The sequence below is a fragment of the Vigna unguiculata genome, chromosome 1 (assembly GCF_037176805.1).
Source record: "Vigna unguiculata cultivar grain cowpea cultivar isolate G323 ecotype 2 chromosome 1, ASM3717680v1, whole genome shotgun sequence".
Classification (NCBI taxonomy): Eukaryota; Viridiplantae; Streptophyta; class Magnoliopsida; order Fabales; family Fabaceae; genus Vigna; species Vigna unguiculata.
Window position 1 is genome coordinate 3873032 of NC_140792.1, and position 22849 is coordinate 3895880.

A 22849-nucleotide genomic window follows, 5' to 3' on the forward strand; every position below is an offset into this window, starting at 1 on the left:
TATTATACTTAATTATTAATGAATAATATAAAATTTCAAATCTTCATTTCACTCATACATTGATTAGGGATTTTAAAAAGTGACAAGACTTGACAATCATAAAGAAATTATTAAACAGAAACTTTGATGTAGTTCAGCTTAGTTTTTTATCCCACTTGTGAAGCTGCTAGTGGTCCTAAATATCCTAACCAAGTTGAAAACAAAACTAATAATAATTTTTGTGAGAAAATATGTGGCATTTGCTTGGGCAATTTCTGCCCACAGGCTATGATCTGAAGTTGAGATGGGTACTGTGCAGAGTTTAGAGTGTTTGACCCACCCACCCTCTAGAAGTCTGGTGAGCATTCAAAGTAGAAAAATGGTTGGAAATGAAACTGAAAACCAAGCAAAACCATCCAACCACAAAACACTTTCCAAGTACAAAGTCCTTAAAGAGAGAGAGAAGAAGAAGTGCTTGTGCTTCAGGTTTTGACTTGGTCTTTCATCATTCATTCACAATTTCACTTGCTTGGAAGCACAACGTGATCATGACGATCAAAGCAAAGAAACCATATGTCACCACCTTATTATATTTAACAGGTCACAGCCGTCTGATAATGACCCACAACACACCTTGTCCTAGCTATATTCCAAACCAAACATAAGAAAAAAAGCAACAACTTGGTTTTCCCTTCTGCTTTCAAAGCCAAGAACAACAACAACTGGGGTGGTTTTGATCTAGTTTGGGATTTGGGTATCTGAAAAATTTCAACTTTAAGCAAGTTTTTGATTCTAAGGTCAACCACTCAGCACTCAGCTTGTCTGTTTCTTCTCCTTTTAACTTTTTGTTGGTTTTAGTTATGGTGGATTATTCTCTTCTGTGTATGTTATTTGTATGGTTTTCTTTGTTTGTGTATTAACTCTATGGTCCAGATATGTATGTTGCCCAATTGAGGATCATCTCTAACCGGTGAGTGATGACTGGTTTTTCTTTTGCTGCATAAACTCAGTTTTCGTGTACAAGATGGAAATGGTGGAAAAGAGAAAATTTTCTAAACTGTTGTCTGAGCTGATAGTTTTGGCCGATGAGGTTGCTTCTCTGGCTAAGAACTCTGAAATTGAGGTACATATATTTGCTGAGTTTGCCATGTTGGTTGAGAAATTCTCACCAATCTTCATCGACTTGAGAGACAAAAACACAGTCTTGGACAAGCCGCCTATAAGAAAATCCTTGGAATCTCTTGAGAATGAGCTGAGGCGTGCCAAAGCTTTGACAAAAAGCTCGAATTTGAGGCAACCCATCAAGCAAATTGAGGACATAACACATGACATAGGTCGATCCTTTGGCCTTCTGCTCGTAGCCAGCTTAGAAATTTCCGTGGATTTCAGAGAAAAGATTGGTACATTGCAAAGACAATTGATGAATGTGAGATTTGATGGCAGTTTAAGTGTAGCTTCAAGTCCAAAATCAGAGGCTTCCAGCAGTGAAGTGAAGCTCACTGCAGAAATAGAAGAGGAAATAGTTAATGTTTCTATTGATGATGTTGTTCTACAACTTAAGAATGGTAATGATGAAGAATTTGCAGTTTCACTTTTGAGACTGAAGGAGTTCATAAATAGTGAAGGATTTGATGGTGGTTTGATCAACGAGGAAGCAACTCTTGCCATTCTTTTCAACCGTCTAGGTTCGTGTAAGGCAGACAATAGGTTGGCAATCATGCGGTTGCTAAAAAGTATTTCTTCAGGGAATGATGAGAAAAAGGTAAAACCCTTAACTTAAGAAGAGGTTTCTTGTAATTGTTGGTCTAAAAATCTTGCAGCTTTGGTTATTTTAGCTTGCTTTATAAAGTAGTTCACTGCAGGAGAAGATGGTAGATATTGAGTTCTTATCAGCAGTGGTGAAGTCACTCACAAGAGATTCAGAGGAGAGGAAAGAAGCTGTAGGGCTTTTGCTAGAGCTCTCTGACATTCAGGCCGTTCGCCGGCGAATCGGAAGAATTCAAGGCTGCATTGTTATGTTAGTTGCTATACTTAATGGGGATGACCCTGATGCCTCACATGATGCTTCAAAGTTATTGGATATATTGTCTAGTAATTCTCAAAATGCACTTCATATGGCAGAGGCTGGCTACTTTAGGCCACTAGTGCAGTATTTGAAAGAAGGTAATGCAAGATTTTCCTTATCTGATACCATCACCTTGTGGTCCATTCACTCATGATATTACAGGTAATTTAGGAGTATACATCATGGAGCCATTATGTTTTAATAAATTTAAGTGGAAGGAGCTAGAAATTGGTTGAGTTTGTTAGCAGTAGAAGCAGCAAAAATAGCATCTGGTTTCAATTAAAGTCATCCATCTACTAAACATTGATTTTATTGGAGCATGTAATGCTTTGTGTAGACTCCTTGGTTAAGAGGAAGTTGGGTTATGTAGAGGAAAACCATGATGTGTTTACACTAAAATCCAGTTCAATCTTTATTTGCTAGTCTTAACTTGTTGAAGTTTCTAGATATAAGGTCAATTCATAATATATAAGTGATACAAACGTCTCGTTAAAAGTCTTGTAAAATTGAATTAAGTTTAAAGTTCATTACTTTCCATGATGGAAGAGAATGTGTTAGAGTCTTTCTTAGCAAAATTTGGTGTTTGTGATTTTGTAAGATTGATATCGACTTAAAGTCCACTTCTTAACATTGTTATGTTTCTCCAACTGAATCAGCAGTTTCCAAACCCAATATTGTGTGTTCTGTCATGTGAAATTTTGCTGTGTTTTCTTCTATCTAAATGCAACATGCAGGGTAATAATAGTTTTTTTATCAATGTTTAACTAAATGTTTGGTTCCTATATGTAATACTCAGTTTTTAATTTAATCATAATAAGAAAAAAACTTTCATTTTAGTCCTTAGACATACTATCATTTTCAAGTTGATTCTGCATGTCCTGTATCTGAATTTGCAACCTTGTTATTGTAGGGTCTGACATGAACAAGATCCTAATGGCGACAGCACTTTCAAGGTTGGAACTACCTGATCACAGCAAGCTTTCCCTTGGAGAAGATGGGGCAATAGAGCCTCTTGTGAACATGTTCAGCACAGGGAAACTCGAGTCCAAGTTATCAGCTCTAAATGCGCTGCAAAATCTGTCAACCGTGGCAGAAAATGTGCAGCGTTTGATCAGATCAGGAATTGCAGGATCTCTGCTACAACTTCTTTTCTCAGTTACATCTGTGCTCATGACATTGCGTGAGCCTGCATCAGCCATTCTTGCAAGAATTGCTCAGTCTGAATCCATCCTCGTCAATGAAGATGTGGCTCAGCAGATGCTTTCACTTTTGAATCTTTCCAGCCCCATAATCCAGGGCCATTTGTTAGAAGCTCTAAACAACATAGCCTCTCACCCTGGTGCATCAAGAGTGAGAAGCAAAATGAAGGAAAAAGGTGCACTTCAGCTTCTCTTACCCTTTCTGAAGGAAAACACCACCAAAATCAGGAGCAAGGTCTTGCATCTTTTGTACACTCTCTCTAAAGATCTAACAGATGAGTTAACTGAACATCTTGATGAAACTCACCTCTTAAACATAGTGAATATAGTTTCAACATCAACATCAGACAGTGAAAGAGCTGCAGCTGTTGGCATTCTGAGTAATCTTCCTGCTAGTAACAAAAAGGTGACTGATACACTGCAGAGGGCAAATTTGCTTCCAATTTTAATATCCATCATGTACACTATCACAGGAAGTAACTCATCCACAACAAATAGCTTAGCAGAGAGTATTGCCAGTGTTATGATCCGCTTCACCAATTCCTCTGACAAAAAACTACAACTTCTCTCAGCAGAACAAGGGGTGATTCCTTTGCTTGTAAAACTGCTCTCAAGCGGTTCACCAATCACAAAAGCAAGGGCTGCACTCTCACTGGCTCAACTCTCTCAGAATTCTGTGTCTCTTAGAAAGTCTAGAAAGTCAAGGTGGTTGTGTGTTCCTCCTTCCGTGAATGCATTTTGTGAAGTTCATGATGGATTTTGCTTTGTGAACAGCACTTTTTGTTTGGTCAAGGCTGGTGCTGTTTCTCCCCTCATCCAACTGTTGGAAGATACTGAGAGAGAAGCAGTTGAAGCTGCTCTGCATGCTCTTTCAACTCTTCTGCAAGATGAAATCTGGGAAGGTGGTGTCAATTGCATTGCCAAGTTATCTGGTGTGCAAGCCATCATAAAAAGTCTTGAAGTTGGTGATGCAAAGGTTCAAGAAAAAGCAATATGGATGTTGGAGAGAATATTCAAAGTTGCAGAACATAGAGTTAAGTATGGAGAATCTGCTCAGGTGGTTCTTATTGATCTTGCCCAGAAGAGTGATTCTAGATTGAAGTCAACAGTTGCAAAAGTTTTGGCTGAGCTTGAGCTCTTGCAATCTCAATCAAGTTACTTTTGAAACAAGCCTTTCTCTGTGAACAATTCTGTGGCAATGATCTGGTTTTGATCTTCATTCATTTACATTGTTTTGGTGTACATGCTTGTTTTTTTTTTTTTTTACCTTTGTTTTTAATGAGCCACATAATGCAGTTCTGGGATTAAGAGCTTATTTACTAGAAGACAGTTAAAAAGTTTAGTAGTGTATCAAGATTGATTCATTCAGTTTCTTGAATTACTTTTTGTCTTTTTTGGTCTATTGTTGATAGAATACAGTAATAACATCAAAGTTTTCCCTCACTGTTATTATTTAGTCTCTGATGTACAAAGAAAAGATATTAAACATATTGTAATTATCTTATTTATGTTAAATGCATATATTTAATAAATTTTATATTTAAAATTAATCTAATTATTTTAGTTTAAAATATTTTTTGTTACTTCTTTTAATCTTATTTAGTATTCTACTTGTTTTTAACCTAATTTTAGTTAATGATAAGAATTACAATAAATTGTTGCAATATTCTATTTAAAAGTAGCTTTTTCTTTTCAAGAATTAAGATGAATCTGACACACATTGGTAAGGATTAAAAAACTATTTAAATATATTAACTACTTATCTGTTAAAGTGTAATTTTGTAAAATATATGTACTAAAAATTTAACAATAATAATAAATAGATTACTCTAATTGATATACACATTTCTTCTTCAAAAATTACTCAAAAAATGTTATTTTTAACTACTTAGATAAACTACACACAATTTCTAACTTTGCCACGTTTTTTAACTTTTATTGAAACAAATAATTATGTACTTTATTTTATAATAGTAAATCTTAAAAAATTAAATATAAATATTTTTATAATTTTGTTGTAAATAGTTTCTATTTATTTTGCATATAATTTTTTAATTAAAAAATCATTAAATTTTAAAAAATTCCAATAGAAAAAGTTTAAATTTAAAAAAAAATAATCACTTAAAAATAAAAAATAAAAAATAAATTTTAAAATAAAATTATTTAAAACAATAAATATGAACACCTAAAAGAAATTTTCTTTATATATACTGACGTAAATAAAGACATTATACATGTAACATCCCAATTAAATAGGTAAATCCCACAAAATAAAACGTCGCATACATAAAGTATTCAAAGGGTACAAAGTTTGAGCTATGGAGGTATATTGCACATCATGCAGATCCATGCCAAAAGGAAAAAGGCCACACACAGCCTAAACGAAATATGCTAGTTTAAAAGTAGCATAAAGTCTTGTCCAAAACAAGAGGATTTTAATCTAATCAAACTCCATCCGTCGTGGGCTCCATAGTGAGCCCGATATTCGTCCATAACCATCAAACTGCGACATTTCCATTATCATTACCATTGTCAGGGGTTCTCACATCTGCTCACATCAATAAAGTTAATGATTATCGCAAAGGAGAAAGACCATACACAAACATACAAACAAGCAGAAGGGTAAGCTAGTGAAAAAATATCTTATATCATAACAATCAACATGCAATTTCAAAGTTAGACATAAATAACAGACATCCACACATGGAATACCAAACCATTTAAGACCCCAAGACTCGACTATCCGGATGCGTAAACTGAGGCACCACCACAAGACCGTGCAATTATGTCCTAGCAGTGATGCATCACCACGAGACCTTCGTGGAATTACATCCTGGCCTTGAGGCACCACCACGAGGCCTTCGTGAAATTACATCCTTACATTGAGGCACCACCGCGAACTCTCACTAGGAGGGTCCGTGGAATCATGTCCATTAGACGAGGCACCACCATGAGCTCCCACTATGAGAGTCATGAGATTACGTCCTACCCATACCTTGTCTGTGTTTCACCAACAAATCATAGGGTTCCCATGCATATCAATCTCGTGCCAATATATGTATAAAACTAACCATCCAAGCATATATCATACCAAGCTCATGCCAAATACATCAATTTCCAGCCATACAAATCAATTATTTCATGCATATTCGCATACTTCATACATTAAATAAAGTACTCCAACCAATCACACAACTAACACCAAAGAGAACATGAGAGAAGTACACAAATTCCTGCACCAGTCTCGCTCAAGCTAAGGACCCTCGCTCAGGCGAAAGGGGTCTTTCGCTCAAGCTGCAGGTCCTCGCTTAGGCGAGATTGCCAACAGAAGACATAGTAGGGTTCGCGAGATCTCACTTGGGCGAGGCCTCCTCGCCTGAGCGAGACCACCCCTCGCCCAAAGGCGGGGTCCCTCGTTTGAGCGACAACTGCAGCGAAACACCTCGAGCTCCCTCGCATTCTCGCTTAGGCGAGCTGCTCTCGCCTGAGCGAGATGACTACCTGCTCAAAACGAAAGCTCTTCGTCTAAGCGAGAGCTCGAGCAGAAACCCTGGGCGAGTTGCTGTCAATCTCGCCTAGGCGAGGCACATCCGCTTGGGCGAGAATGTCGGGTTCCTCCACTGTTTTCACAGCCAAGTCAGGAAAACACCAGGGAAACAATACAATGCCAACACCAGTTCCATCTCATGTAAGTATAAACATAAATCCAACATTTTCATGTTACAAAAACGCGAAAACCCTAGCTTCCGTTACCTGGAAAGAGCTAGCGGAAAACCTCGACACTTAAGCTACGAGCACCACAGTTTCGAGAACAGATATGAGGAGATGAAAAGAGTGATGGAAATAGATTCCAAATAGATTACCATGGTGAACCCTAGTTGGAAACACAAAAATCCAACTAAAGGAGAAGAGTACGAAGTGAAAATAACTTATGTGGATGGGATAATGAGCTAAACTCACTTGGAATTGAATGGGTCTCAAACCCCTAGCAGAGCACCGTTCGAGAGATTGAGAGGGAGAGAGAGTAAGGTGGATGTGTTTATGTAAAGAGGCAGAAATGAGAGTGTTAGCTGGTTTAGGATATTTGGATCCTTATGGGCTAGCCCTAGGCCCAACCGATTTGAGACAGTCCCTCTAGAAATAGGGTAGAATAAAATTAAGTGGGCCTTACAATACGCATATGTGTATTTTTAAATATTAATGATATTATATCAGTAAATATTTTTTAAATATAATGATATAATATTAATAGATAATATTATTAAGTTAATATAAAAAATAAATTTATATTTACTAAAATTAATATGAAATGAATCAAGAAAAGATCAATAAAAAATATAAAGAAGATAATCAATTTTATGAAAAATATGTAAAAGTATACGTTAATTTTTTATAATTTAATAAATAAGTATATTGTAAATTGAGAATTAGAATTATGAAATGTAAAATAAAATCATATATATATATATATATGCATAAACTCTATGTCCAAACTGTTTAAATAATTATTTCAAGAAAATATTACATTGTGTGTTTTCATAAGAGAGATAAAATTGATAAAAAATTGCACGAAATCTTAAAAAAGAACAGAATACGCATAGAATTTACTTTATACATTTTATATAGAGAATAAGTATAAATGAAAGTATATAATTACTTTTAATAATAGTTTATTTTATTTTTAATTCTAAAATATAATTAATGTTAAAATAAAAATATAAGATATGTATATAGAATGAGAAAATTTCTCTCTATATATTATAAACAATAATTTATTTAATTTCATCAGACAAAAATGTTTGACTTAAAAATTTAAGATTTAATTTAATTTTTTCTTAATTTACAAAATATCTTTTGACCCAAACCGTTGGATGGGTCTCTCTAGGTTTGTATTTAAGTATATCTTCTAAACTCATATAATCCAACGGCCTCTGTTAGCTGTTTATGTGCACATATATAATCTTTAACTTCAGGTAATCGAGATCCAAAACGCAGGTCGTTTTGCTCTCAGGGTATCCTTTTCTTTTCTTCACTTCCTTCTCTCTTGTTCCCGCGCCGCTCCGCACCTCTTCTTCTTTGTTTTTCTCCATCTCTGAACGGTGCCGTTTCGTTCTGTGAGTGCGTTGAACAGTTGAACATGCTGCGTAGAAACATTCGATTGAGGAGAGAGTATTTGTACAGAAAGAGCTTAGAAGGCAAAGAACGCTTGCTCTATGAAAAGAAACGCAAAATCAGAGAAGCGCTTCAAGGTTTCTGTTTTGTTGTTTTGTTTTTTTTGGTTTCATATTCAACATTATGATACTAATAATAATAATGATTTTTATTATTTCTCATATAATTATGTTTATTTATTTATTTGTTTGGTTTTTGCAGAGGGGAAACCCATTCCCACTGAACTCAGAAATGAGGAAGCTGCACTTCGACGCCAAATCGACCTTGAAGATGAAAACACTGCTGGTAAGTGGTGCCACGCACTATGTTTCTTCTTTTTTTCTTTTTCTTTTATGCAATAACTTTAAATGGATTTTTTTGTTTGGTTAATGCATATGAAGAGAATGTAAGAAGTAACAAAATGAAATAAAGTTGCCCACAAACTAAAATTAGCTTGCACATGAGTTAAAAACTGTGTTTTTCCTTTCTATTTTCCTGTTATAGAAGTATTTGTGGAGACACTTAGCCAACTAAAAACTAGTTTAATTTATAGAGAAGTTTATTTTTTTTTTCTTTCTTATTTCCTTCTGTTAGAAGTGCTTGCGGAAAACTTTGTTTTAATACATCCAAGGTTATTTTTCTTTTGTGCCATATATCCTTCTGTTGTGTGTTTCAATATGGGGTTTGATGGGATTTATAATTGAATTCAGTTCCAAGAACGCACATTGATGATGAGTATGCTTATGCTGCGGAAAAGGATCCCAAGATTTTGTTGACCACTTCCAGGGATCCAAGTGCTCCTCTTCAGCAGTTTGTAAAGGTTTGCTTGCTTTTGATGTGTGTGGTGTTTGTTTGTTTCAATTCTGTTATTTAAACCAAATTTTTTTCTACTTTTTTGTCTGTTACTTCAAGGACTCTTGTTTATTGTGATCTTCAATTCTTTTTGTGCAGGAGTTGAGTATAGTTTTTCCTAATGCGCAGCGAATGAATCGTGGTGGTCAGGTTGGTGTCTTTAATTATTCATCATGTGTTGTCCCATACTGCATGTTTGTGACATCATGATCTGATTATTTGGTGGTTTCTTTGGTCATGTGATTTAGATAAGAAATTATGTTTTTAATTATAAATAAGAGAAGAACCAGGATAGGATAAGAAAATAGTGGTTTTTTGAGTTATTCTTGCAAAAGTGTAGAGCACATTGTCTGAACACGATACTGAAATGACACCCCTAGTGCTCAGCAACACCATGAGTTTCAAATTAATTATCTCGTAAAAGAGTAGTTGCTCAAATGCAGTGTTTTTTTTCCAAACTGGATGTTCACGTAATACATAAGTTTAAAAGTGCTATGTGAGGTCTACAAATCTGCATGTGTGCTTTACGAATACTGTTGCTTTCCAGACACAGAATCTTGACCTTGGAATGAGTTTTGGATTTCCAAATTCCAAATGCTCTTAAAGGAACATCTATCCATCTGGAGAATGCATACAAAACTGAAAATATGATTTGCTAGAAGTAAATAAACCAAAAGAACCGAGTACAAATTCTCGATGGGTTAGAGAAAATATGCAAAGAATCTCAGTTAAAGAAGATCACAATGGATTTGTACTCATTACACCCCATTCATTACTTGCCTCTGTCATTCAGGCCTGTGAAGTTAATATAATTTAATTTTGAATAGTATGTATGCGTGCGGTCTTTCAGTGGGACCACACCTTACTCCTCTTGCTTGTTAAGGAAATTAATATTCTAACGTCACAATCGAAGGCATTACATGAATAACACTCACACCACTAGGTTCTATTACTCCGTGCATCTCTGCTTCAATTTAGTTGCCTTCATTAAGCCATTTTTTCATCTAGAATGTCTGATGGCTTTCTGTAATTAGCTTTATTTTCAACTCTTGCTAAAACATATCAACATCTAATTCTTGACTCCATGAGCAACTTGCCTAATGGTATATGCAATCTTCCTTTTCATTTCAGGTTATCTCAGAGATTATAGAATCTTGTCGTGCACATGACTATACTGATGTTATTTTGGTTCATGAACATCGTGGTGTACCAGATGGTTTAATTGTTTGCCATCTACCATTTGGTCCAACTGCATATTTTGGATTACACAATGTGGCAAGTATTAGTCTTACAGTGTTTCATATTGATTTTAGGGAACAATATACTAATATGTTGTTTCATACAGGTTACAAGGCATGAAATTAAAGACAGGAAAGCTATTGGAACTATGCCTGAGGCATATCCACATTTGATTCTTGATAACTTCTCAACTAAGGTATTCATAATTCAGTATGAGCTTTATTATCTAAGGAAGTACTAAGTTTCAATGACTATGATCTGTTGCTTTGTCTCTGGACTTTTTGATAATTACAGGTCCTGCAGTATCATTGGTTCTTATCTTATTCCATAATGTAGTAGTGATTGGAGTTCAAAACGATTTTAAAGTATTAAAAAATCTGGATGTAAATTTAACTGGTTCAGGCTTTAGTTGACATAATATTATTGACTAATACATATTTACACTGTGCTGGATGGATATTAAATTCCAATGTTGACATGCAATTGTCATTATGTTTAAACATCAAGTGATATTAAACTTTTACTGAAGCCAGAATAATATGTGAACATGTTTAAGCATTGTAGTGTGTTGCTATCATGGCATGTCAAGTGTTGAACTGTGCAATCTGGTTCTGGTTGAGTACATGTACTTTAGGCTGTGGATTTAGCATTTGACAGGTTAGTTAGATATAAAATTCTTATCTAAGTGTAGACAATAGCATAGATTAAGTGTTACGAGAATGGGAATGTTTTGATGCATGAGTAGGCATATAAGAATAGATATGATGTGGAGTCAATATATTGAGAGAGAATACTAGTGGCTTCTACTGAAAAAAGAATTGCAAAACCATAGCCAAAAAGCCATGTTACTATAATGCCCAAAATTTTGTGACCAGTAGCTAATGAATCTGAGTTGATAGGGTGTGCTGTCATTTGTTTGAGCACTGATTCATGTAAAAGTTATATAGCTCGATTTTTCAATTACATCTCTTGTACTTATGTGCCTTTGAAATAAGAAATTGTACTACTGAGATTCAAACTCCAGTTCATTTTTGAAAAAGAAAGATGCTCAATCACTATTTCATTACTGGTTTTTTGGTGAACGAAGTTATTTCTTATAATATATTTTTGTATCCTTTTTATATGAAAAATGTTCGAGAATCTGCCAAGATATCATTTATGATTGACTTATAGGGTTGTTTACCAGGACCTTTCCCTTGTCTTTTTCTCGTCTCTTGAATATCTTTTTACAAAATTATGCTCTGGCCATCTCAATCTAAACAAAATTAATTACTGTTGACTACATTATACTACTGAGTGCTGACTGCTCATCTTGTTTGGAATTCTTTTGGACGTTAAACAGTTAGGCGAAAGGTCAGCGAACATTCTCAAGCATCTTTTTCCCGTGCCAAAACCAGACACAAAACGAATTGTCACTTTTTCCAACCAATCTGACTATATCTCGTTCAGGTTAGGTCCATGTTTCCAATTTTGTGGATTCAGCTTCATTATTTGTTCAAGTTCTAATGATTATTAACCTTCTGGTTAATTTGTTTCTTTAAATTGTTTCTGTTATGTACAGGCATCATATTTATGAAAAGCACGGAGGCCCTAAATCTGTAGAACTGAAGGAAATTGGTCCACGATTTGAGTTACGACTTTATCAGGTTTGCATCACAATTAAGTCCGCCATGGGTTGAACACATTATTGCTACTAGGATTTAAGGTTTTCGTTTGCTTAAAGCTGTATAGTGCAGTGATTGTTTTGCATGGGCTATATGATATCTTATCACTATGTTTTCATCATCATTAATACTTCTCATGAGCTTAACTGTGCTTTGATTTCGTTATGATTTATTTTTTTATTTAAATACCATAGTTTTGTAACATATCAGTTTTTCTAGACAATGAATACGTCTACATGACAGGACCTAGCCCAATTCAATAAGCAGTATCACTTTCAATTGTGATTAAGCATTGTTTTCTAATTTTTGGAACCTATGGATGAAAACTGGCTATTTAAGTCTTCTGGTATCGTAGCTGCTTAAAGTGGATACTTCTTTCCCCAACCTATGGATTAAATTGGACCATAGTAGTTCATGCGTCAGTTTATTGTTTTTTGTTTTGCTTTCATTATAGTCACACTTCAGTTTTTTCTTTGGGTTTCATTGGTTATCTCAAACGTCAGTTTCCGAAGTAAATTGTCATTGAAACTGGCCTATTATTACTCATACAACATATCTGTTGAACAAGTACTTTCAGTTCCTGATGTTTTCAAAAACTGTTTTCAGATAAAGTTGGGAACGGTGGATCAAGCTGAAGCTCAGATAGAATGGGTCATTAGACCTTACATGAACACAACTAAAAAGCGGAAATTTCTCAGTAATTGATGCAAACATTGTTATGGATTTTGAGCTCGCTTTTCACGGACTGTACTTCGGATGATATGTGTAGTTGATGAGGTTGACAAACGAACTAAATTATTTTAAATGAAATTTATATCAGTTTAGTGCAATAGCAAAAATATAAGCAAATGAAAATGGAAATATACTTGCTTACCTCTGGATGAAAATAATTATTTTTAGAATTTAATTTCCATATGTGCATGTTGTGTGATCTTTTATATCTTTTTGAGTTTGATGTATGTTGGTCCTTGAATTCATGTATCACTGATTTTGTATTAAATGAAATGATTGTTTAAGAAGCGATAGGTCATGTAACTGTCCATATTTTTCAGAATTTTGTTTAAATATGTACTTTTTTGTTTTTGGTGGGAAAGAGTCTTAAAATGTTTAAATTAAACAAAATATTGACTTTATTTTACTGTTTTTGCTTTGTGTATACAGGCTGTGAGCTTAATTATATGTATAACTAGTGAAAAGTCATTTGATGCTCATTGAATCGAAAAATACAGATATAGGGTGCATATAAACTAAACTAAGAAGTTCAAGTAGACTCCATTAAGTTAAAAGCAAAGTTTTAAAGCAAATAGAGCTCTAAATTGCTTCAAACTTTTTTAATGGTTACATGAATTTTCTTTTAATGTGAACTCTATTCAATTTTATTTCTCACTTATTGGAAATACTGTTGCACCTCACAAGACTTTTTATACGATCAAATTGAAGGTTCTATTTTAGCTTGAAATAAATCGACTAAATATCTGCCATGAATGTGTGAACCTAAAGACTATTATTGTTCAGATTCTCTCTTGTTCAAAATCCATGGAAAGAGTGTAATTAGACTGAACAAATGATGTGCAAGAATCTCATGAGTAAAATTAATAAATATTAGTGATAAAATCTACTTGTTTCATCGATTCATTTTGTTTGGACTTGTAATCTATTATATTAAATAAGATTATACATGTTCTCAAATGTAAAATCGATAATGTAAATTGAATTTAACGAAGTTATTTTTATGTTTATTTTTAAAGAGAATATTTGATTTTTAAGGCATAAATTAACATAGATTTCATTAATGATTTTTCATAAAGTACAAATTTCGAGTGAATTTTACATGATTAAGATTTAAAACTAAACTAAGAAGTTCAAGTAAATTCCATAAAGTTAAAAGGAGAGTTCTAAGGCAAATAAACTTTCTTAAAGGAAAAAACTCTCAGAATTCAGAAATAAAATATATTTCAAAATTGTAAAGCTCGAAACGGAAATATAATATTATAAGTAAAATATAATATTTAAAAGAAATTTGAAAGTTGTAAATGGAGGAGAAAAATAAAATAACACAGAAAATAAAATTTCCAATAAAATAGGAATTTAAAAGAAAGTCAATAAAATTGGTGAATAGATACAAGCATCATTATTATTTTTTCCACATTTATTTTGTCACCTAAATTTTTTTACATCAATTTAAAACTATTTTTCACTACTTTTCACTTTCTCCTTTTCTTTATAAATACAAAAAATTACCTTTTTGTTATATAAAATTGTCAAATAGTTTCAATTAACCTTTTCCTATTTTTTCTGAGACACACCTGCTATTCCAATTCATGCACGTTGTCCAAAAGGTCTTCAACAATCTGGTAACGAGTTACCCTTTTTTTATATTCACTTTGACAAACAACTTCCCTCCCTCGATACTTAACTTTTTCATATAATTTTAACAAAACTTTCTTGATTCTTAACAACAATTTCTTTTACAAATCTTTAATTAGCTGGTAAAAGAAAGGGTTAACTACTTCTTTCCGTCTCAACTTTGGTTAAAAAGTTCTAAGTCAAGCCTTATTTTAATTTTTTTTTAATCAAGTCTTAACTTTTGAAAATTGACTTAATTAAGTTATTTTCATTAGTATCAGTATAATATTAAAGACATCCCACATAATGATTAATAACTTTTTTTGTTTTTCCTTTTTAATTTTTTTATTAATTATTTTTACAACTTTTTGTTGTGCACGAGATCTCGTGGTCATGACACTTACAATGAAAATACTATGAGCATAGAGTCAAATTCATATCGTATAAAATGATATTGGATTGAATGATAACCATTGTAAAATCATTTACATAGTGAAGTACTTTGAGCTCTCCCATACCAAAGATTATTTTAATTATTGTGATTGTGAGTTCTTTATCTTAGGATGAGATTGTAAATGACACCTAAAGATAACACTTATTCTAATCTAGAGTTTTATACTCATGTTTTCTAGAGACGTTAATACTTGTAATTTTTGGAGATGGTTAAACTTGTGATACTTATAGAGGTTAATTCTTGTAACCAGAAGAGGTTATATTTGTGCTAGTCAATGTTGAGTTTGAAATAAACTTAAATTTATTAGCCATTTATACTCACTTTTGTCTATTTTGAGTATAATGGTTAAAAAAATGTTGGTCTACAAATTTATTATTAATTGTATGAATGAAACAACAACATTGGTGAATCAAGTTTTTGTTACAAGAGAGATTTGTTATCTTCAGTCAAGAAATTTGATTAGTGAAACCTCTTAAATAGGTTGTTTAAGGACTGGACATAACTTCAGGTGGAAGTGAACCGATATAAATCTTTGTGTGCATTATTCTCTTAACCTCTTTTCTATTTATTATATCATGTTTGCGCAAAACAATCTTAAAATGTCTAAGACTCTATTTAACCCCTTCTAGAACCACCTTGTACTAACACACAATCCTAGGATGTGTCAAAGAAATTGGCCGACGAAAGTTTGGAGAAAATACTAAGGTGGGGAAATTGCAGGGAAAATGGATAAGTCGAGTGTTCGTAGTTAACATTTAAACAGGACCAGTAAACTTTTATGTTAATGCCAAAAGTTCTATTTCTTTGATCAAGACTTTAGTGAGTCAACGTAGACAATACACCAAACTGAGTGGAAAATGTTAACCTGGCAATGTATTTAGAATCAATTTGAAAAAAGGAAATTTTGAAATGGAAAAAATGGCAGGGTTGACTAACCAGTTTGAATGTAATATAGAATATTTGATTAAGAGGATGATGGTAGCAGTAACCATAACAAAACCTACAGAAACACAATGGAGAGCCAACAAATTCTCATGCTAATCATTTACACTACTTTCTTTTGTTTCATGCCCACTTCCTCTACTATCACCCCAAATCAGTCCTTACAATATCATGAGACACTTGTTTCTTCTGCAGGAACCTTTGAAGCAGGATTTTTTGGCTTTGAAAACTCAACAAGACAATATTTTGGTATATGGTACAAGAGCATACTACCTAGGACTATTGTGTGGGTTGCCAACAGGAATGTCCCAGCACAAAACTCAACAGCAGTTCTGAAACTTACTCATCAAGGAGTTATTGTCATTCTTGATGGCTCTGGAGGAAGATTGTGGTTCTCCAACTCATCAAAAATTGCAGTGAAACCAGTTATGCAGCTGTTAGATTCAGGAAACCTTGTTGTGAAAGATGGAGAGAGCTCAGAGAATTTCTTGTGGCAAAGCTTTGATTATCCTGGAGACACTTTCCTTCCAGGAATGAAACTGAAAACCGATTTTCTTAAGGGTCCATATAAGTATCTCACTTCTTGGAGGGACTATGACGATCCATCTGAAGATGTGTTTTCTTATATGATCGATACGAGGGGCTTTCCTCAACAAGTTACTACAAACGGAACTACAATTTTGTACAGCATGGGGCCTTGGAATGGCTATATTTTCAGTGGTGTTTCTTGGGATAGAACCCACACATTCTTGAGTTTCTCTTTAGAGTTCACTAACGAAGGGGTTTCTTATGGATATGAAACGTTAAACATTTCAGTGCTTAGTATAACAAGGCTCCAGCTAAATCCAAGAGGGGGTACAGAGCGTTTTCTATGGTCAAACCAAAGACAAAGTTGGGATATTGTAAACAGTCATCCTATAGATCAGTGTGAATATTTTGGCACCTGTGGTGTCAACTCTATATGCAATATTAATAAGCTTCCAATATGTGAATGCTTGCAAGGTTTCACACCAAAGTTTCAAGCAAAGTGGGATTCTCATGATTGGTCTGGTGGTTGTGTGAGAAGAACAAAGTTAAGTTGTGATAATGGAGATTGGTTTAAGGAGTACAGAGGAATAAAGTTGCCAGAAACGTCTTCTTCCTGGTTTGACAGGAGCTTGAGCCTTGAGGAATGTGAGACATTGTGTTTCAGAAACTGCTCTTGTACTGCATATGCAAATTCAGATATTAGAGATGGTGGGAGTGGTTGCTTGCTTTGGTTCCGTGACATTGTGGACCTCAGAAATCACACTGATCGAGGACAAGAAATTCATATACGAATGCCATTCTCTGAACGTGGTATTTTCATTTCCAATTCCATCTTATGCCCTTTTGCCAGATTTGGTGGAAATATCATTTATGTACGTTAGAGTTAATAGAAAACCTTCCATCCATTCCATTCAATAAAATTTAACTGGATGAAATTATAACAATACTAGATACTGCTTACCATCAACAAGAATACTAGCGATTACAAACCAGCTTCCAAGTTGAACTTGTTCTTTATAACATGCCTTTCTCCTTTTTCATTTTTCCCTGAATTGTAAGCTTAGAGCTACTTTTGGATTGATGACTAATTTGATTCTTCAGATCAAAGAAGGAATAACAGGGTCCTCAATCCAAAGAGACTTGCAGGGATTGTAGTAGGATTTGCTACATTCATAGTTGGACTAACAGTTCTTGTGTGGGCGACTTCAAAACGTATGAGAGGGATGAAGCTACCCAAGCCAGGTGAAGAATTTATAATTTTTGAAGTATTTTATATTATAGTGAAAAAAGAATAACATTCAAATGAAACAGTATTTTTCAATTCTAAAGTTTGTTTTGTGGTTCACCTAATGTCTATTTATCTGGATTACATTATAAGCAGAAATATAATGTTATTTATAAGCAATTCATGTCTCCTACTACATTGGGAGCAGTGAAAAAAGTTATTCCCTGGAAGCACATGATGGAGAAGGAAGACAACAGCTTACCAACAATGTTTGATTTTTCAACCATTGATATTGCAACAAATCATTTTTCTAACAGAAACAAGGTAGGAGAAGGTGGTTTTGGAACAGTACACAAGGTAGGTGATCAAATTTTTCTTGGTTACCAAGTTATTCATACTGATTGTCAAGTGCCAAATTTTCCAAAATCATTACTAGGGAACGTTGATAGATGGGCAAGAGATTGCAGTTAAGAGACTTTCAAAAACTTCAACACAGGGAACTGAGGAGTTCAAAAATGAAGTTAAGTTGATGGCAACACTTCAGCACCGTAATCTTGTAAAACTTCTTGGTTGGTCTATTAAAAAAGATGAGAAGTTGTTGATCTATGAATTCATGCCCAACAGAAGCTTGGATTACTTTATTTTTGGTTTGGTCTTTCACACTCATCAATTTTTTTTCTCTGATTTTTCTCTTGCCTTCGTGTTATTTCCATACTAACTTACAAAATGAATGTTGCCAGATACATTGCAAGGCAAATCATTAGATTGGACTAAGCGGTTGAAAATTGTCGAGGGAATTGCTCGGGGTCTTATGTATCTTCATCAAGATTCTAGACTTAGAATAATACATAGAGACATCAAAACAAGTAACATTCTTCTTGATGAAAATATGATTCCAAAGATATCAGATTTTGGATTAGCAAGAATATTTGGAGCAGATCAAGCTGAAGCAAATACAAACAGAGTGATGGGAACACAGTAAGAAACATATTTTTTGTTTAACAAAGCTATATGCCTGTACTGCTTCTCCTTACTTTGATACTGTTTTGCAGTGGCTATATGCCTCCAGAATATGCAGGGCATGGTTGTTTCTCAACCAAATCTGATGTTTTCAGTTTTGGAGTAATTGTTATTGAGATAATTAGTGGAAGGAAGAATCGTGGATTTCGTGACCCTCACCATCATCTACTCAACCTTCTTGGCCATGTAAGCTTGAAGTGGATTTTGTATAATGTATCTTTTGATACATTATTTGTTTGTCCAAGTCAAACCTGAAGAATTATGAAACTTAAAATGAAAACTAATTCATGCATACTCAATGTAATTGAACTATAGTTGAAAGTAAAATCCACATCCACATCCAAAAGTTAAGTAAAACAGCATAGGAAAGTGAAACTTTGCTTTAAGTTTTATAATCTATTGAAACTTCCATATGTTTGAATTGAAATTTTGAGTAGGGAATGAACTCACTCTTGTTATGGCTTTTCGTCATTTTAGGCGTGGAGATTATGGAATGAAGAAAGGCCATTGGAGTTAATGGATGAGATATTAGATGATGGTGCAGACTTATCTTTAGAAATATTACGGTGTATTCAGGTGGGTCTGTTGTGTGTACAACAGAATCCAGAAAATAGGCCTAATATGTCATCTGTTGTTTTGATGTTAAATGGTGAGAAGTTGCTACCGAGACCAAGCCAACCTGGATTCTATATAGGAAAAGATCATATAGCTGACACCGGATCTTCAAAGCAACATGAAAGGTGTTCAATAAATGAAGTTTCAATTTCATCCTTAGAGGCGCGATAGAACATTTTTCGAGAAACGATATGGATATGTAAATGAAAGATTATGATATTTTGACTACTAAATTTTGACAACTTTCTCTTACAACATGATGTGTCATTTTTCAAGTGATTTTGAAATATTGAGAATGAAAAAATAGAAAAATGAAAAACCACTTTGAAGATGCCACATAAGATTGTAAGAAAAAGTTGTCAAAATTTAGTAGTCAAAAAATCATTTTTCATAAATGAAATACTGTTCAAATGTGCTGAAACTTGTGTATATGTCATATGTGTTTTTAATTTTCTATAGTTAAATTTTAAAGTGCAAAACTTATTACTCTGTCACCACCAAGGTTGTTTACAATGTCCCCAAGGGTTTTTCTGTGGTAACAGTACAACAAGCTGCATTATACATTACTTTCCCGTTCACTGTGAACTTGTGGAAAGTACACCACAACACAAGGAGACCAGCCATTGTGTGCCAATGTTCTACATGTAGAACACAGTTTCTGATTGCAGAATCCGTCCCTTAATGTCATCAATATGAAATAGAAAAGGTTCTCAATCGGTCTCGAAGGACAACATTTTCTCTTTCCGTATCATTCTCTAAAGCGTTTTCTCTTTCTCCTACTACATCTTCCAAGGCTGATCTTGTACTTTCTATTTTTGGAGTGGCACTTATGCAATCACTGAAACTTTTCATATTGATTGTGGGAGAAAGATTAATAGCAGAGAGCCAGATAACTCATAAAATATCTATTGCAAGAGCTGGCTTCACCCTTAAAGTTATAAACATCTATGACTTATGAAAGATATTTACTTCATAAATCCTTATTTTACAAAACCCATTTCATATCAGATTTCTGGGCTAATTACTCAGCATAACTTTGTTTATCTGTTTACTCAATTTAGATTTCTCTAATGGATTGAAACACAATCTAGATTTTCTCCAAACACATAAAATCCGTTCAGAATATAAACTCCTCGCGAATTTTTAGAAATTATAACTTCATCTGTCAACTTCTTTGCTTGTGTCCACTCCCTGATCTCAGAATTTACCTCTTGAGGACATACTTAATGTTTTAATTTCTTACAATACCTTTGTAAAATAGGTGACTACAATGCTTTTGAATAGAAAATTCTAAAAACAAATATTTCTCATTTCTACCAAACTTGCTAAGATCTTCCCATATCATTATTCTCTAAAGCATTTTCTCTTTCTCCATCTTTCCAACACTCATTTGCAGCTTGTGACTTTAGAGTGGCACTTACAACATGTGGCACTTTTCATATAGATAGTGGGAAAAAGAGTAATTGCATAGAGCCAAATAACTCAAAGCAGAGAGAAAGTTTTATGTAAAAGTTGAGCAGGTTAACAGGAAGAACTCTCTTTCAATAGCAGACAAACCTTGTTCACGCGTTTTAGAATCGAATTTATATATACAATAAGCTTGAATATTGCATTAACAATTTGACATTTCTGATTTACTAGTATACAAAAGAAGCATAGCATGTGAGGAAGGGTACAAGGAAAGGGAAAATAAGAAGGGAAGAAGAGATTCTTGAAAGAATCAGTATGAATGAATTTCTTATAAATATGTATGAATTTGAAGAAATTGAATTTTAAAGTATAGATATTCACGTAACAATTTGACATGATACACGAAAGGAAGCACGTGAGGAAAAATGGGAAAGAAAGAAGAGATTGTTGAAACCGAAGAGTGAAGGTCCGAATGAAAAATGGGGGAAAACAGAGGTGTTGTTGGCGTTGCAGGTGATGCATGTATAAAAAGGGTTTAAAGAATAATTTTGATATATTATTTAAAAGAATAGTGGACCATGTATATATATACAGATGTTATAATTCTTCATCTATTTAGAGAATGAGAGATGCACAAATTGCTTCATCTAATAATATCTAAATTACAGCTAATACAATAACAATATTTGATTGCCTAATATTTATTAATAGGATATTAGACGTATCTTAACAACTGAGCATGATCAGAGGGTGACGCTGCGAAGAGGACAAGCACTTGACATGTTACTGTACTTACTCAAGACGTGGCTGGTAGCTTCCATTTTGTGAGGGTTCATGCTAAGCTTGGCCTCAACGTGGTCTAGAATGGCTGGTCCTCCAAGGTGTGCAACCCAGAAGATAGAGTTGTAATAAGAGATTCCCAAGGGTTGAAAAGCTTCAACCACGGCCTTCTCAATGTTCTTTAAGATGAGTCCAGGAACATCCTTGAGGAGATGGAAAGTAAGTCCAACTTCCCGAAGTTGGCCATCAATGGCTCCTTTACTACCTGGAAGGATTGTTTGTGCATTCTAGACAAGTTCAAACAAAGGGTTTTCAGTAGGGAGAGGGTCTGATCCAACGATCACAACAACTTCACCATCTCCAAACAAGGCTATCAAGATGGGTCTCACTTGGATCATGGAATGTGACTGTAGTGATCTCTGAATAAACTATAAACACACAAGCACTCTTGTTGTTTTCAGCCATGTCTTTGGCCAAACAAAGCACCGTGCCACCAACAAAACATCCTTGTTGGTACATCATGTAACGCTTGATAGAAGGACGGAGTCCCAATAGTTTTGTGAGCTTATAATCAGTGTCAGACATGTCCACACCACTGGTGGTGCAGAATATGAGATGAGTAATCTTTGACTTGGGTTGATCCTATTCCTTTATCGCCTTTGTTGTTGCCTCTTTTCCTGGGTTCCTCCACAACCACCATGTCTTGCCTTGCATTCACTGAAGGTGCTATGTAAGCACACAAAAGCTCATTCATCACATTCTCATAAAATCTTGAATCATCATACTATGTCATACATATATAATTTAGGGTTAAGTATGTTTTTAGTCCCTGAACTTTGATTCAAAATTAGAATTCGTCCCTAGACGAAACTTTGATAAATTTTGGTCCCTAAACTTTAAAAATGAATGAATATAGTCCTTTTAACCCAATTTTGTGAACTTTTTTTTAGGTTTCGAATGCATTTCTCAGTAAATACTGAGCTGAGAATGTGTCAAACAGAGTAAACAATTCCAATATTAACATGAAACACATTCCACCTGTTGAAAAAGAGTCAACATAATTGGGTTAAAAGGACTATATTCATTCATTTTTAAAGTTTAAGGACCAAAATTTATCAAAGTTTCAACCAAGGACAAATTCCAATTTTTGACCAAAGTTTAGGGACTAAAAACATACTTCACCCTATAATTTATCTTAATCCAAACTCATCTCATAATATAAATCACTTATTGTTTATTTAATTAATATTTATATGGTCAATGATACAAAAAATTTAAAATTCAAAGTTTAAATAGACGAAATTTAAATTTAAAAAGCAGAAAATTGGTAAAAATATGATATCAAAGTTTAAATTTAAGATTCATCGTCCAAAAATACTG

General features: G+C 34.0%; 3 protein-coding genes and 1 pseudogene across 4 annotated transcripts; 3 read left to right on the forward strand and 1 right to left on the reverse strand.

The window, feature by feature from the left end:
• Nucleotides 1–267: 267 nt before the first annotated feature.
• Nucleotides 268–4624, forward strand: LOC114186100 (U-box domain-containing protein 44-like). Of its 2 annotated transcripts, none has more exons than XM_085668001.1 (4): nt 268–465; nt 990–1741; nt 1842–2142; nt 2955–4624. In XM_085668001.1, the coding sequence occupies exons 1-4, from the start codon at nt 369–371 to the stop codon at nt 4406–4408; spliced, it is 2604 nt and encodes an 867-aa protein (XP_085524127.1). In that variant the 5' UTR covers nt 268–368; the 3' UTR covers nt 4409–4624. The 2 variants fall into 2 exon arrangements, with proteins under 2 accessions (XP_085524127.1, XP_027929933.2); XM_028074132.2 differs by having other exon boundaries at nt 278–776.
• Nucleotides 4625–8212: 3588 nt separating this feature from the next.
• On the forward strand, nt 8213–13056 carry IMP4 (Ribosomal RNA processing Brix domain protein). Its single transcript, XM_028062128.2, has 9 exons — nt 8213–8492; nt 8617–8700; nt 9105–9214; nt 9346–9396; nt 10378–10521; nt 10592–10681; nt 11828–11934; nt 12047–12131; nt 12756–13056. Exons 1-9 carry the CDS (start codon nt 8381–8383, stop codon nt 12852–12854), a joined length of 882 nt encoding a protein of 293 aa, XP_027917929.2. The 5' UTR covers nt 8213–8380; the 3' UTR covers nt 12855–13056.
• Nucleotides 13057–15962: 2906 nt separating this feature from the next.
• Nucleotides 15963–20016, forward strand: LOC146888635 (G-type lectin S-receptor-like serine/threonine-protein kinase At4g27290). Its single transcript, XM_085668131.1, has 7 exons — nt 15963–17229; nt 17521–17661; nt 17844–18001; nt 18081–18291; nt 18385–18622; nt 18697–18850; nt 19142–20016. The coding sequence occupies exons 1-7, from the start codon at nt 15963–15965 to the stop codon at nt 19448–19450; spliced, it is 2478 nt and encodes an 825-aa protein (XP_085524257.1). The 3' UTR covers nt 19451–20016.
• A 1248-nt stretch (nt 20017–21264) lies between these two features.
• LOC146888636 (chalcone synthase 1 pseudogene) lies at nt 21265–22849 on the reverse strand (annotated as a pseudogene).